General features: G+C 40.9%; 1 protein-coding gene across 6 annotated transcripts in view; it reads left to right on the top strand.

Annotated features, from left to right (window-relative positions):
* Csnk1g1 (casein kinase 1 gamma 1) overlaps positions 1 to 12,915 on the top strand; it is a 147,094-nt gene that overhangs the window by 108,026 nt on the left and 26,153 nt on the right. For 3 of the 6 annotated variants that reach the window (XM_037207397.1, XM_028866458.2, XM_028866467.2), the window contains 2 exons: positions 1,038 to 1,145; positions 7,750 to 7,860. In XM_037207397.1, the coding sequence (XP_037063292.1) occupies positions 1,038 to 1,145; positions 7,750 to 7,860 (219 nt within the window). Of the gene's footprint in view, positions 1 to 1,037; positions 1,146 to 6,432; positions 6,583 to 7,749; positions 7,861 to 12,915 lie in introns of those variants that run through there. The other 3 variants (XM_028866481.2, XM_028866488.2, XR_005091924.1) reach the window with 2 other exon arrangements.

The raw sequence follows: 12,915 nt of genomic DNA, 5'->3' as shown, positions 1-12,915 counted from the left end.
TAAAATAAAACAGATCCTCAAAGATTATAATGTATAACCTGAGATACTAGAATTTTTTTTTATTCTTTTATTTTATGTGCATTGGTGTTTTGCCATAGGTCAGGTCCCCTGGAAATGGAATTACAGACAGTTGTAAGCTGCCATGTGGGTGCTGGGAATTGAACCCAGGTCCTCTGGAGGAGCAGTCAGTGCTCTTAACACTGAGCCATCTCCCCAACCCCAAGATACTACAATTTTAGCCAATTTTTACACATTTCTTTTAACTGATTCACAGTTTAGTTCTGTCTGTGCTACCTTCCCTTCTGCAAATGACCAAATTCAGGAAAACAAGATGATTTGAAAGAAAAACAGCAGTAGGCTGGAAAGATGGTTAGCAATTACGAGCACTGGCTGCTCTTCCAAACGACCTGGGTTCAATTCCCAGCACCCACGTGGCAGCTCACAACTATCTGTAACTCCAGTCCCAGGGAATCCAACACCTTCTTCTGGCCTCCATGGACACTGCATGTATGTATGTGGTGCACAGACATACATACATGCAACTAAACACCAATACACATAAAAATAAATTTAAATTTTTTTTAGAAAAGAAAAAAAAAAGACTGATTCCTGCTCTGTAAGAATTAACATGCTGCTGCCCTTTGTAGAGCGATTACATTAAACTTGTTTCCCCCATTTGGTCTTTTGGGTGGAGGTTTTGGAAACAGTCTTTTTGTTTGTTTTTTGTTTGTTTGTTTTGTTTTGTTTTGTTTTTCGAGACAGGGTCTCTCTGTGTAGCTTTGCGCCTTTCCTGGATCTCGCTCTGTAGACCAGGCTGGCCTCGGACTCACAAAGATCCGCCTGCCGCCGCCGCCGCTACCACCACCCCCCAGCTTGAAACAGAGTCTTACTGTGTATCTTTGACTGTCCTGGAACTCACTCTATAGACCAAGCTAGCCTCAGACTCACAGAGATCCACCCAACTCTGACTCTGGGATAGAAGGTGTGTGCCACACCATGCCAGGTTACCCATTTGACGTTTACTTTAATTTTTCTAGCCTACTCCAGTAGGATCGGTTCATGTCGATTCTGGTGCATCCGCAATAACTCGAGAAAGCCACGCACACAGGGATCGGCCATCACAACAACAACCTCTTCGAAATCACGTATGTGTTAGGTTTTAGTTGTTTTAATCATAATCCTTCTTCATAGCTATTGTTAAAACTCAGATTCTCCCTCTTCTCTATGTTAGTTGTTTATGTGGAGTTAAGAAAAACAGCTGGTTTAGTATGACATTGGAGCAACTGTCAGAGCATGGGTAAATGCATCAAGATGGGGCATATAGACTAAAGAATCTGGGCCTGACCCACCAACTGTGGTATCACAGACCTTTAACCTCAGCATTGGGTAAAAGCAGACATGTCTCTGTGAGTTCGAGGCCAGCTCGGTCTGCATAGTGAGTTCCAGGCCAGCCATGGCTGGATAATGAGACTCCGTCTCCAAAAAAGAAAAAAGAATCTGGGCCTGAAGAGATCTCGGGTTTTTAGGAGACCTGATCACTGGCTATGAATTAGGATCTAAGGTCCAAAGGACTGCTGGACATGCAGATGTACCACATGGTATACTTAGGGTCTAGAGCTTATGCCAGTTGTACTCTCTGCTGGGTGCTAAGGGTGTTGATTTGCCTTTTCAGCTGACCTGCTATAAACTGCATCCTGCGCAGTTGCAGTCATACCCAGGTTGATTTGAAAGTTGTGTAAGATACCTTAAAGATACAATGCAGGGCTAGAGTATTTGCCTGGCACATACAAAGCCATGGGTTCAGAGTCTGGTACAGCCACAAAAAAAGGAAGATTCATCTGTTTAGAGCTCAATGTGATGGGAGTCATTTAATCCCAGTTCTTTTAAGTTGGAAACGGTAAGATTGCTGTAAGTAGAGGCCAGCATGGGCTACATAGTAATATTCTTGCCCTGTCTTGTTTCCTCCCTTTAGTAGTTTCCTTACTCTTCCCCACTTTCATGTTATATAGTCTGTGCTAGGGATTGGCAGGTGCAGGCACTTGCTGCCAAGCCTAATGACCTCAGTTCAGTGCCCAGGATTCACATGGTAGAAGGAGAGAGAGATAAGCAGTGAGCTCTTATTTCCAAAGATCTGACAAGTAGATAGGCCATGAAACCAGGTAATAGCACAAGGCAGAACAGATAAACATTAAAAAGTATTACCACTTGGAATTTGTTTTTGTTTTTGTTTGAAACAAGGTCTCTGTAGATCAGACTGACCTCAGAAACACAGATATCCCCTGAGTGCTAGAATTAAAGGCATGGCCCATCATGCCCAGTCTCATTTGGAATTCAAGGGAAATACTTCCCCTAGTCAGAGCATGGTAAATTATTTCAATGGGAGAAAAAAAATGCCTCATTTGAAATGCTCTTGAAAGAAGTAGAGATAGACAAGCAGAAAGAGTGTGAGCAACAACATTATACATCTAATAAAGGAAACCTAGGAATCAAGGCTAGAAAACGAAGAAGCCCCCCAAATGCTAGGCTGGAGAATTGTTGGTCCTTAACTTCAGTAGGTACTTGGGATAAAAAACAGAAGACTGAGAATGACAAAATTTGCTTTAAACTTTTTTATTTTAACTTGGCAACTAATGTGGGGAAAAAAAAATAAGAACAAATTAAAATATGAGGACATGAGTTCAATCCTGAACTCGATTTTGATCCAGAGCTATTCTTGGTGGTGAGAGCTTATAGTCCCAGAGACAGGAGGATCCCTGGTTTCAGTGACCAGTCAGCCTGGTGAAAATCGTCAAGCCCCAGGTCCCAGTGAAGAGACCATGTCTCATAAAGCAAGGTGGCTGACTTCTGAGGAACATGACCTCAAAGATTGTCTTTTGGCCATGCAAACATACATGTATGTACACTTGCATTCACATAAACATATACCTCTAGACATAAACACAGTACACACAGAACACTTGAGCACTGATCCATGCCTCTGGATAAGTCATAGAGTACTTGCTCAGCCTGCACAGGAGCTTGGGTTCAATCATCCACACACATGTGAGTGTAAATAAATGTACATTTCTGCCCTTTTCTTTCTCTTTCTTTTTTTTTTTGTGGGGTGGGTGGGAGATTTGGGGGGTTCTAGACAGAGTTTCTCTGTGTATCCCTGGCTGTGCTGGAACTCGTTCTGTAGACCAGGCTGGCCTCAAACTCAGAGATTAAAGGCACATGTCACCATCACCTGGCCCTCTTTCATTTTAAATTATTATTTATTTATTTATTTTTGTTCTGAAGATAAAACTGAAGACCTTACACAAGTGTGCTTCTAGTGAGCTACATTCTTAGTGCAAGCCTGTTTTTCCAATTTTATGTGACTCAAAAACAACTTTTTTTTTTTTTTTTTTTTTTTTTTTTATTTATTTATTTTATGATGAGAAAGGGACAGGCATATAGTTTTGAGACATTGTTGTGATTGACTCAGATCTGAAGATCATGCTTTTGCCATCTCTCCAGCCGAACGACTTTTTTTTTTTTTTTTTTTTTTTTTTTTTTTTTTTTTTTTTTTTTCAGTTTTCTGTTTTTTGCCTTTTGAATCATTGTAGCAGGCTGCTCGAATCACAAAGATCACCTGCTCTGTAGTGCTGGATAAGCTCGCCACCTCAAAACAACTTTTTAAAAACAACTTTTATGGAATTGGGTGATAGCTCAGTCGGTAAAATGCTTGCCTTTTGCAAGCCTGAGGACTTCTGAAGAACATACGTGAAAAAGGCTGGGTGGGGTCTGGAGAGGTAACTCAGCAGTTAGGAGCATTTGCTGCTCTTCCAGAAGACCCAAGTTAGGTTCCGAGCACAAAATACACCTTAAAAAAACAAAAACAAATAAATAAACAAACAAAAACACCTGGGAATGGTGGCAGACACACATCTGTAATCCCAGTAGTGTGGAGATTGAGACAGGCTGTTCCCTGGGGCTAACTAGCCAGCCAGCCTATCTTACTTGTTGAGTTCAGAGCCAGTGAGAGACCATCTTCCCCTAAAAAGAAAATAAAATGTGGATGGCCACTGGGGAAACATCACCAAGGCGACATATGCCTATGTACACAAATGTTTACACATGCACACACCAAACCAAGAAAAGTAGAACAAAACCAGCATTTATGGAGAAGTAATTGGTTCATAAAACACTATAAAGAATGCTAACTGCCAGGCATTGGTGGCTCACGCCTTTAATCCCAGCACTCAGGAGGCAGAGGTAGGTGGATCTCTGTGAGTTCAAGGCCAGCCTGGTCTACAGAGTAAGTTTTAGGAAAGGCGCAAAAGCTACACAGAGAAACCCTGTCTCGGAAAAATAATGCTAACTGGCCAGTAAATGGACTTTTTGATGTTTTTATTGACATATGTTAGTTATACATGATGATGGGTTTCATTGTGACAATTTTTATTCATCACCCTTTCCTTTCCCCTCTCACTCCTACTAATCCTTTCTTCCTAACTAGTTTCTCTTCTACTTTCATACTGTGGTTTTTTTGTTTTTGGGGGGTTTTGTTGTTGTTGTTGTTTTGTTTTTTGAAGATTTACTTACCTTATGTACACACACACACACACACACACACACACACACACACACACACACACATACTGTGTATATGCAGGTGCCTGAAGAGGACAGAAGAGGGTATTAGATCTCTTTGATCTGGAGTTATAGGCAGTTGTGAGCTCCCTAGGACTGAACCCTCTGGTCCTCTGGAAGAGCCAGAAAGTGCTCTTAACTGCTGAACCATCCCTCCAATTTCCACATCTTCTTTTGTTTTTGGTGACCATTGAATTTAATTAGGGTTACTGACAGGGGAATGGGCAATTTACCAGTGGCTACAGGGCTGAAGAAAATGTCCCCCATCAACTATTAACTGCCTGTAGTTCCTCAAATAGAGGCAAGTCTTTGAGAACCCCTCCTCTTAGTTTTTGTTTTTGTTGTTTGTTGGGTTTTTGAGACAAGGTTTCTCTGTGTTGCAGCTCTGGCTGTCCTGGAACTTGCTTTGTAGACAAGGCTGGCAATTAACTTGCAGAGATCCACCTGCCTCTGTCTCCTGAGTGCTGGGTTAAAGGCATGTGCCACCATTGCCTGGCACTTTTTTTTAATTTATGCATATGAGTGTTTTGTTGGCATGTATGTCTTTGGGCCTTGTGTGTGCCTGGTGCCCACAGAGGTTAGAAGAGGGCATTGGGTCCCCTGGAACTGGAGTTACAGACAATTGTAAGCCCCCATATGGGCACTGGGAACTGATCTTGAGTCCTCTGCAAGAGCAGCAAGTCCTCTAACTGCTGAGCCATCTCTTCAACCCCTTTTAATCCTTTAAATCTTGGGAAGATGGGCACTGTGTGGTACACACCTAAAGCAAGGGATCATGAGTTTGAGGCCAACCTGGGCCTACATGATGAGATCCTGTCTCAAAAGTAAACAAAGTTTTATAGAACTAATACTACATAATAGTGTAAGGCCTTAAATATTCTACTTAAACTTTACTAAATTAGTTGTATCTATTCTAACGTCAGAAAAACAGATTTAATCTATTATCTCTAGGCATCAGACAATGTCACTAAGTTTATAACATGGTATAATTGTGCTGTACACAATAGCCCTATTTTGAAAAACTTAACATATGAATATCTATCAACAGAAATAATTGGAAGGGAAGCATCAGGGTAGTGTGTACTCTAATCCCAGCTACACAGGTCACTAGTGAGATGATGGTTTGCCAGTTCAAGGCCAGCCTGAGCAGCTTAGCAAAAACTCCATAGGGGTGGGGGAAGCAATGTTTATAATAGTTTGAACTCTTGTGGTGCTGTCAACACAAAATCCCACCCCACTTTGTAGAAATTACATAGTAAGCAAGTTAATACAGCCACCTCCTTATTGAACCGCCTCATCTCTGCAGGAAATAACAGCAAATATGGCCAGGATCTTTTACAATGCTATTATTATCCATGTGACCTCATAGTCTATTAATAACGATGAGTAAATTGTAGCTTTATAGGAAATGTCTTTTAGGTGACTTACCAGTGAGCTTTAAGGAGTTCCTGTCAATGAAATCCTTAGAGGGAGGGAGATAGTTAGTATGGAGCCTTAAGCTATTGCCTTCTCCTTTTTTTTTTTTTATTTATTAATTTTTCAGCTTGGCATACAAAATAATGGAAGTTTCTTATATGTATGTTATTGTACATTGTTCTAATTCATTCCTCCCCTCCTCTGTCTTCTCCATTTTCTTTATAGAAGACACATTTATAGCTACCAGCATTTCTGAGATTTATAGGCTCCTTATCTAGTGTTCATGTAGAGCAGCAATATTGCACCCCAACCCCTGCTGCTGTTGTTAATCAGCAGCAATTAAAATTTGATTTACTAATTCCTCATTACTGCCTCTCACACTGCTTGTTTTTCATTTTTCAGAGTCTTAGGATTGTCACAGCTGTGCATCATGATGTTAGTACCTCCTCAGCCATCTGGCACAGGGCAAGAGGCACCTAGTGCAGCTTCTTCAAAATGAAAAGTCACACCTAATTGAGATCAGAATAGTGTGAGATCTTAAACAACAATCAGGTAAAGAAGGCATGATAGCAGCAGAAATAGAAACCGTCCAAAGAGGTTTATTAATTGAAGACCCTATTTTTGTTGAATACATATCTGCCCTTTTACTTTCTAAAAGAAAAGTAATTCACATTGGTCATATCAATTAATAAGTTGTTTCTAATTCCAAATTAGATACTATTGGCTGAAGGAATCATAAGCTTTATTTTTGTCTTTCTGTGCTTACTTGTTCTTGGCATATGAACTTCCTTTAAAAAGATATTTTGGAAGCTGGAGAAATGGCTCAGTGGTTAACATCACTGGCTGCTCTTTAGAGGACCTAGGTTCAGTTCTCAGCACCCACATAGTAACTTAGAACCATTTGTAACTCCAGTTCTGGGGGATCTGATATCCTCTTTGATCTTCATAGGCACACGGTACACATATATACATGTAGGTAAACCTCTCATACATATAAAACAGATCTAAAAAATTTTAATAAGTAAAATTATCAAAAAATTTTAAAAAATACTTTGTTCATTCATTTCAATATGAAAGCATATTTCATCCAGTGTTCACTTTAGTAAATGTCCTGCGGTCAGATACAGTGTTTTATGCTTGTAATCCCAGCATTGGTAGGCTGAAGTAGAATTGCTATGAATTCCATACTAATGAGGGTTACCAGAGTGAGACCCTGACTCAGAAATGGAGGAGGAGGAAGAGGAAAAGAAGAAAAAGAAAGTGTCGTGGACATTAATCTTGAAAATAAATAGTAGGCTACCTATTTAAGGAAATGACATTGTCTCGGTTCCTCGTGTAAAAACTTTTATCTGCTCAGTTATTTAACCAATGAAATTATGAGTATGACTGTTTGCTCAACACTCTTTGAACTTTCTGAATTTGATCTGCTTATTAGCTGCTGAAATTACATGAACGTGAAAGCTGAAGGGTGATGCCCAACTTTTGGTTGGCTCCCTCTCTACTTTTGTTCAGTACAGGTTTTCTTTCAACTCATGTGGTGGTTCATTAGTGGAAATGAATACAATCACAGTACTAGTTCTCAGTGCTTTGCAGCAGATGTTAATGTCAAGCTCCAGACAGAAACCCTGCAGGAGCACTAATTACTGGATTTTGTTGTTGCTTTCTGTTGCTTTACCTTTCCTTCCATATCTTGGTGTCATGCTTCTAATGCCTAAGCAGACTGCATCATCAGAGCGCCGAGGAGAGTGGGAAGTCCAGCCCAGCCGGCAGACCAATACCTCATACCTGACGTCTCACTTGGCCGCAGACCGCCATGGGGGTTCAGTACAGGTACCTACTGTCTTCCCTGGCCTTCTCAGCCTGGCTAGTAGAATGTTGCCTTGCTCTTGCAGTTTGGGTTCCTTTCAGATGGCCACTTACAGCAGGGGTGAGTTGCTTATGTTTAACTGATAATCTCTGTGCTGATTTTCTATCTATGTGGACTTTGGTAAAAGTCATTTTTTTTTGAGATAATTGCTGCTTTTTGTCATTGACTTAGAAACATCTATGTGATTTCTGTATTGAGTTAACCCACCCTACAATCTTGATCTACTCATGATCTGCAAAATACCATCAAGGTAGAAATGTGTTAGTATCTGAATTGTGAAGTCCAGAAACTTAAAATCCTTCCAGTACTAGATATATGCGTGTGTAGCTCACTCCATAATGATGGATGATTTAGCACCCAGTAGCCTGGGAGTATTGCTTGAGGGATTTCCTGAGTGGATATCCAAGAAGTTGAGCTGTTTTGTATTTTCTTTCTGGAATAAATTTGGTCTCGGAAATTATTTCTGTTTTTATTTGGGCTAGCATGAGGTTTTCTTTTCTGTCTGGTACCAGGAATATTTTCTGTCTCTTCACTTTTTTTGTGTGTAACTTTTAAAATCCTAACCAGGAAAAAAATTCAACTGAATATTTTTCTCATACTGATGACCCACTAGTTGAGGTATAGAAATGAACTCCCTGCATGTATGTGTGTGTGTGTGTGTGTGTGTGTGTGTATAACACACACACACATACATACATTTGTTTTTTTTAGACAGGGTTTCTCTGGATAGCTTTGCACTTTTCCTGGATCTCACTCTGTAGACCAGGCTGGCCTCGAACTCACAGAGATCCCCCTGCCTCTGCCTCCCGAATGCTGGGAATAAAGGTGTGCGCCACCACCGCCTGGCAAGAAATCTTTTTAAATTGATGTGGTGGTGCAGGCCTTTAGTTCCAGCATTCTAGAGGCAGAGGCAGGTGAATCTCTATGTGCTCAAGCCAGCTAAGGTTACATAGAGAGACCTTGTCTCAAAAAAAAAAAAAAAAAAAAAAAAAAAGAAAGAAAGAAAGGAAGGAAAATAGATAGAAACAAAGAATAACAAGAATTGTTTAGAGGCATATGTCTATAGAAAGGTGGGAAAACAGTAACGGCAGCAGAGAATGTTGGAAGTTGAAATACAGTTCAAATAGCAGGAGAAAATTGGATCTTAGTCTATTCACCTTAGAATTTCCCAAAAGGCTCAAGAATGGGCTTCTTTAAGTGGAGGAGTGTTGGCAGGGCATATATTAAAAAAGAGTGCTTGAAAGTCTAAGAAAGCAAAGATCCCGGGCGGTGGTGGCGCACGCCTTTAATCCCAGCACTCAGAGCAAGCAGCGAATCTCTTGATTCGAGCCAGCTGGCTACAAGTGATTAAAAGAAACTACACAGAAAACCTGAAAAAAAAAAAAAAAAAAAAAGAAAGAAAGCAAAGATCCCTGTATGTTCCCTCCTTTCTTCACCAAGAGACCAAATCTTTATTTGGAGAGGGGAAGTGGGGGTCAGACCATCCCATCTGATTCTGCATCCTCCTACCCCCACCTCCCACCCTCCAGCAAAGGCCTCACCTTGTTTTAGGGGCAGCATCAGGCAGGACCTGAGGCAGTTGTGGGTGAAGACATAAGTCAGTGACATACAGCTGGTCGATTTCTTGTTCAACTCTGATGCTTCACACCTGGAAATGCTGAGTAGCTGATACTAAAATAAAAAACCACAGTGGTAAAGCTGGGGAGACGGCTCAGCAGTTTAGAGCACTTTTTGCTCTTGCAAAGGACCCAGGTTTGGTTCCCAGCACCCACATTGAAGCTCACAACCATCTGTAACTCCAGTTTCAGAGGCTCTAACACCCTCTTCTGCTTCCATGGGCATCAGGTTCACAGACATATATGCAAGCAAAATGCCAGTACATGTAAAAAAATTGTTAAGGAAGAAATACAAAGGAAAAATTGGTAGTTTTGTTTAAGAACAAGAGTGTAATTTTTCTGATAGAAAAAACATGACAAAATAACATCAAATTAAAGAGAAAGCACACATACACACAAAAAGCTGGGCAGTGGTGGTGCACTCCTTTAATCCCAGACTAGCATTTTGAGGCAGAGGCCAGTGGATCTCTATGAGTTCAAGGCCAACCTGGTCTACAAAGTGAGTTCCAGCAAAGCTAGAGCTACGCAGAGAAACTTTGTCTCAAAAAAACAAAATTAAACACACACACCAAAACAAATGAACAAAGAGAAAGCAGTGAAATAGCAACACAACACAAAATGAATTATCTAACAGTGCACAGATCTCTCATTGTAGAAAAGTGGATGTGCTTCCCTCTTCAGAATTACCAAATTAACAGTGTGCTACCAGTTTCTGTATCAGTCAGTGCCACAGAGAAATTCTTTGGGGAGTTACAGTTTTTTTCCTGAAAGTTGAGGATATTTACATATCATATTCAAAATGAAATTAACATGTCTTCTATAAAAGACGAATTAAAAAAAAGCTAAGGCGTGTGTTTGTTTGTTTGTTTGTTTGTTTGTTTGTTTGTTTGTTTTGAGACAGGGTTTCTCTGTGTAGCCCTGGCTGTCCTGGAACTCACTCTGTAGACCAGGCTGGCCTCGAACTCACAGAGATCTTCCTGCCTCTGCCTGTCATGTACTGGGATAAAAGGCATGTGCCACCACTGCTTGGCTGTTTGTTTTTGTTTTAAAGTGGGTCTCTAGATTAAAGGATATGAGATATCCTTTAAGGTAAGGTACAGTGCTTAACAGGGAGAGTAGATGAGTAGTATCCTTACTGACTGGTTTGACTGCTTTAGAAAGCCAAAAGCTAGGTCTGGACATTCCAGGCAAGAAGTAAAGGAATATACTCTGGAAAATATAACCAGCCAGAAAGAAAATTGGAGGGTACTAATAGCATTACTCTCCCGCAACTGAAATGGCCTAGCCAAGTCATCCTGAAGTATAATCCAGAGTTGTCAAGACCAGCTGTTCTCATGGTGTCAATTGATATGCACCCTCTTCTTCTTTTTTTTAAAATATTTATTTTGTATATATATGTCTGCAGGCCAGAAGAGAACACCAGATGGTGTTCATTACAGATGGTTGTGAGTCACCATGTGGGTGCTGGAAATTGAACTCAAGACCTCTGGAAGGGCTGTCAGTGTTCTTAACTGCTGAGCCATCTCTCCAGCCCCGCACCCTCTTCTTTTCAACAGTTTTTATTAGGGCCTTGGAGAGATGGCTCAGTAGTGAAAAGCACATGCTGCTCTTGCAGAAGACCTAAGCTCATTCAGTTCCCAGTACATCAGACTCCTAACTCCAACTCCTGGGCATGTCACACCTTCTTTTGGTCCTCCCTGCACTCATATATGCATACCCATTGTCCTAGTTTGCTTTCTTTGATAACCACCTGACCTGAAACTTGGGCAGGAAAGGGTTTATTTCTTTCAGCTTGCAGTCACTGAGGGAGGCAGGAACCAAAGCAGAGACCATTAAGAAACATTGTGTACTGCTGGCTTGCTTAGCCTGCTTTTTATACAACCCAGGACCACCTGCCTACTGTAGCCTGGGCCATCCCACAGCAGTCAACAATTAAATTGAGGCCCTCTTCCCAGATGACCCTTGCTTGTGTCAAGTTGACAAAAAATGAACTGGCACACCTATACTGGACATACATAACATATAATTAAAAGTAAATCATCTTCCAAAGTTTTTTTTTTTTTTTTTTGGTTTTGTTTTGTTTTGTTTTGTTTTGTTTTTGTTTTTTGAGACAGGATTTCTCTGTGTAGCTTTGCGCCTTTCCTGGAGCTCACTTGGTAGCCCAGCTGGCCTCGAACTCACAGAGATCCGCCTGCCTCTGCCTCCCGAGTGCTGGGATTAAAGGCGTGCGCCACCAACGCCCAGCCCCAAAGTTTTATTAGCATACATTATATAGAATTGGCTTCACTATGACATTTTCATACATTATATAATGTATTTACCACCCATTACCCTGTTTCCCTCTCACTCTGCAAATGCCTTCTTTACAACTACTGTGTGTGTGTGTGTGTGTGTGTGTGTGAGAGAGAGAGAGAGAGAGAGAGAGAGAGAGAGAGAGAGAGAGAGAGAGAGAGAGAGAACACAAATGCATGCCAATGAGTTTAATTCCAGTTGTTTACAGGAGCATGGGCAACTTACTGGTGCCTACAACACTGACAGAAATGTCCCTTCCTTCCCACAGTAATCACTAACCACCTGTTAATCCACAAGGAGGAGTGGAGACGTCACCTGATAACCCTTGCTTCTCTGCTCATATTAGAAGTGGTGGAGAGGCCGGAGAGATAGCTCAGCAGTTGAGAGTATTGGCTGTTCTTCCAGAGGACCCAGGTTCAATTCCTGGCACCCACACTGGCAGCTCACAACTTTCTGTAACTCCAGTTCCAGGGGTCTGACACCTTCACACCAATGCACACAAAATAAATTTAAATTATTTTTTTAAATAATAGTAAATAATGTTTTAGAAAGAAAGCTCCTAGAAATTAAAACAATCTTAAAACTCAATTAGTTTTGAATATAAACTTAAGAAAACAGAGCAGGCCGGGCGGTGGTGCGTGCCTTTAATCCCAGCACTCAGGAGGTAGAGACAGGTGGATCTCTGTGAGTTCGGGTTATCTTCGGACTTCACGTGTATGCAGTGACAGGTATGTGCCTCACCACCATTTGAAATAAATATATAAACTAACATTTTTTAAGAGAAAAAGGTGGACTTAGAAGGAAAGTAAGACTGCTGAAAGAATGAGTATGGGCTTCTTTAAAATAATTTCCAGGGCCCTATTTTTTTTTTTTAATCAACTTAAAATTTCTATACTTCATGAACCTTTGCATATGAATTTACACAGGATGTATGTTACCAAGATGAGTGAGAACAAGAAGGAAGCGTAGACTGGATCTAGGGAACAAGAGAGCCTACCCAAGCCGTTTTGTCCATGTTAAAATAGAGAACTAATTCCACAAAATTTCGGGTAGAGGCAGGCAGAGCTGCAGCCGAGAAGTGGTTGTAATAAAGACCAGAAACTAAACTAT

This window comes from Peromyscus leucopus, chromosome 7 (genome assembly GCF_004664715.2).
Source record: "Peromyscus leucopus breed LL Stock chromosome 7, UCI_PerLeu_2.1, whole genome shotgun sequence".
NCBI classification, from domain to species: domain Eukaryota; kingdom Metazoa; phylum Chordata; class Mammalia; order Rodentia; family Cricetidae; genus Peromyscus; species Peromyscus leucopus.
Note: the sequence above shows the minus strand (reverse complement) of the source record. Positions and strands in the feature narration are given on the sequence as shown.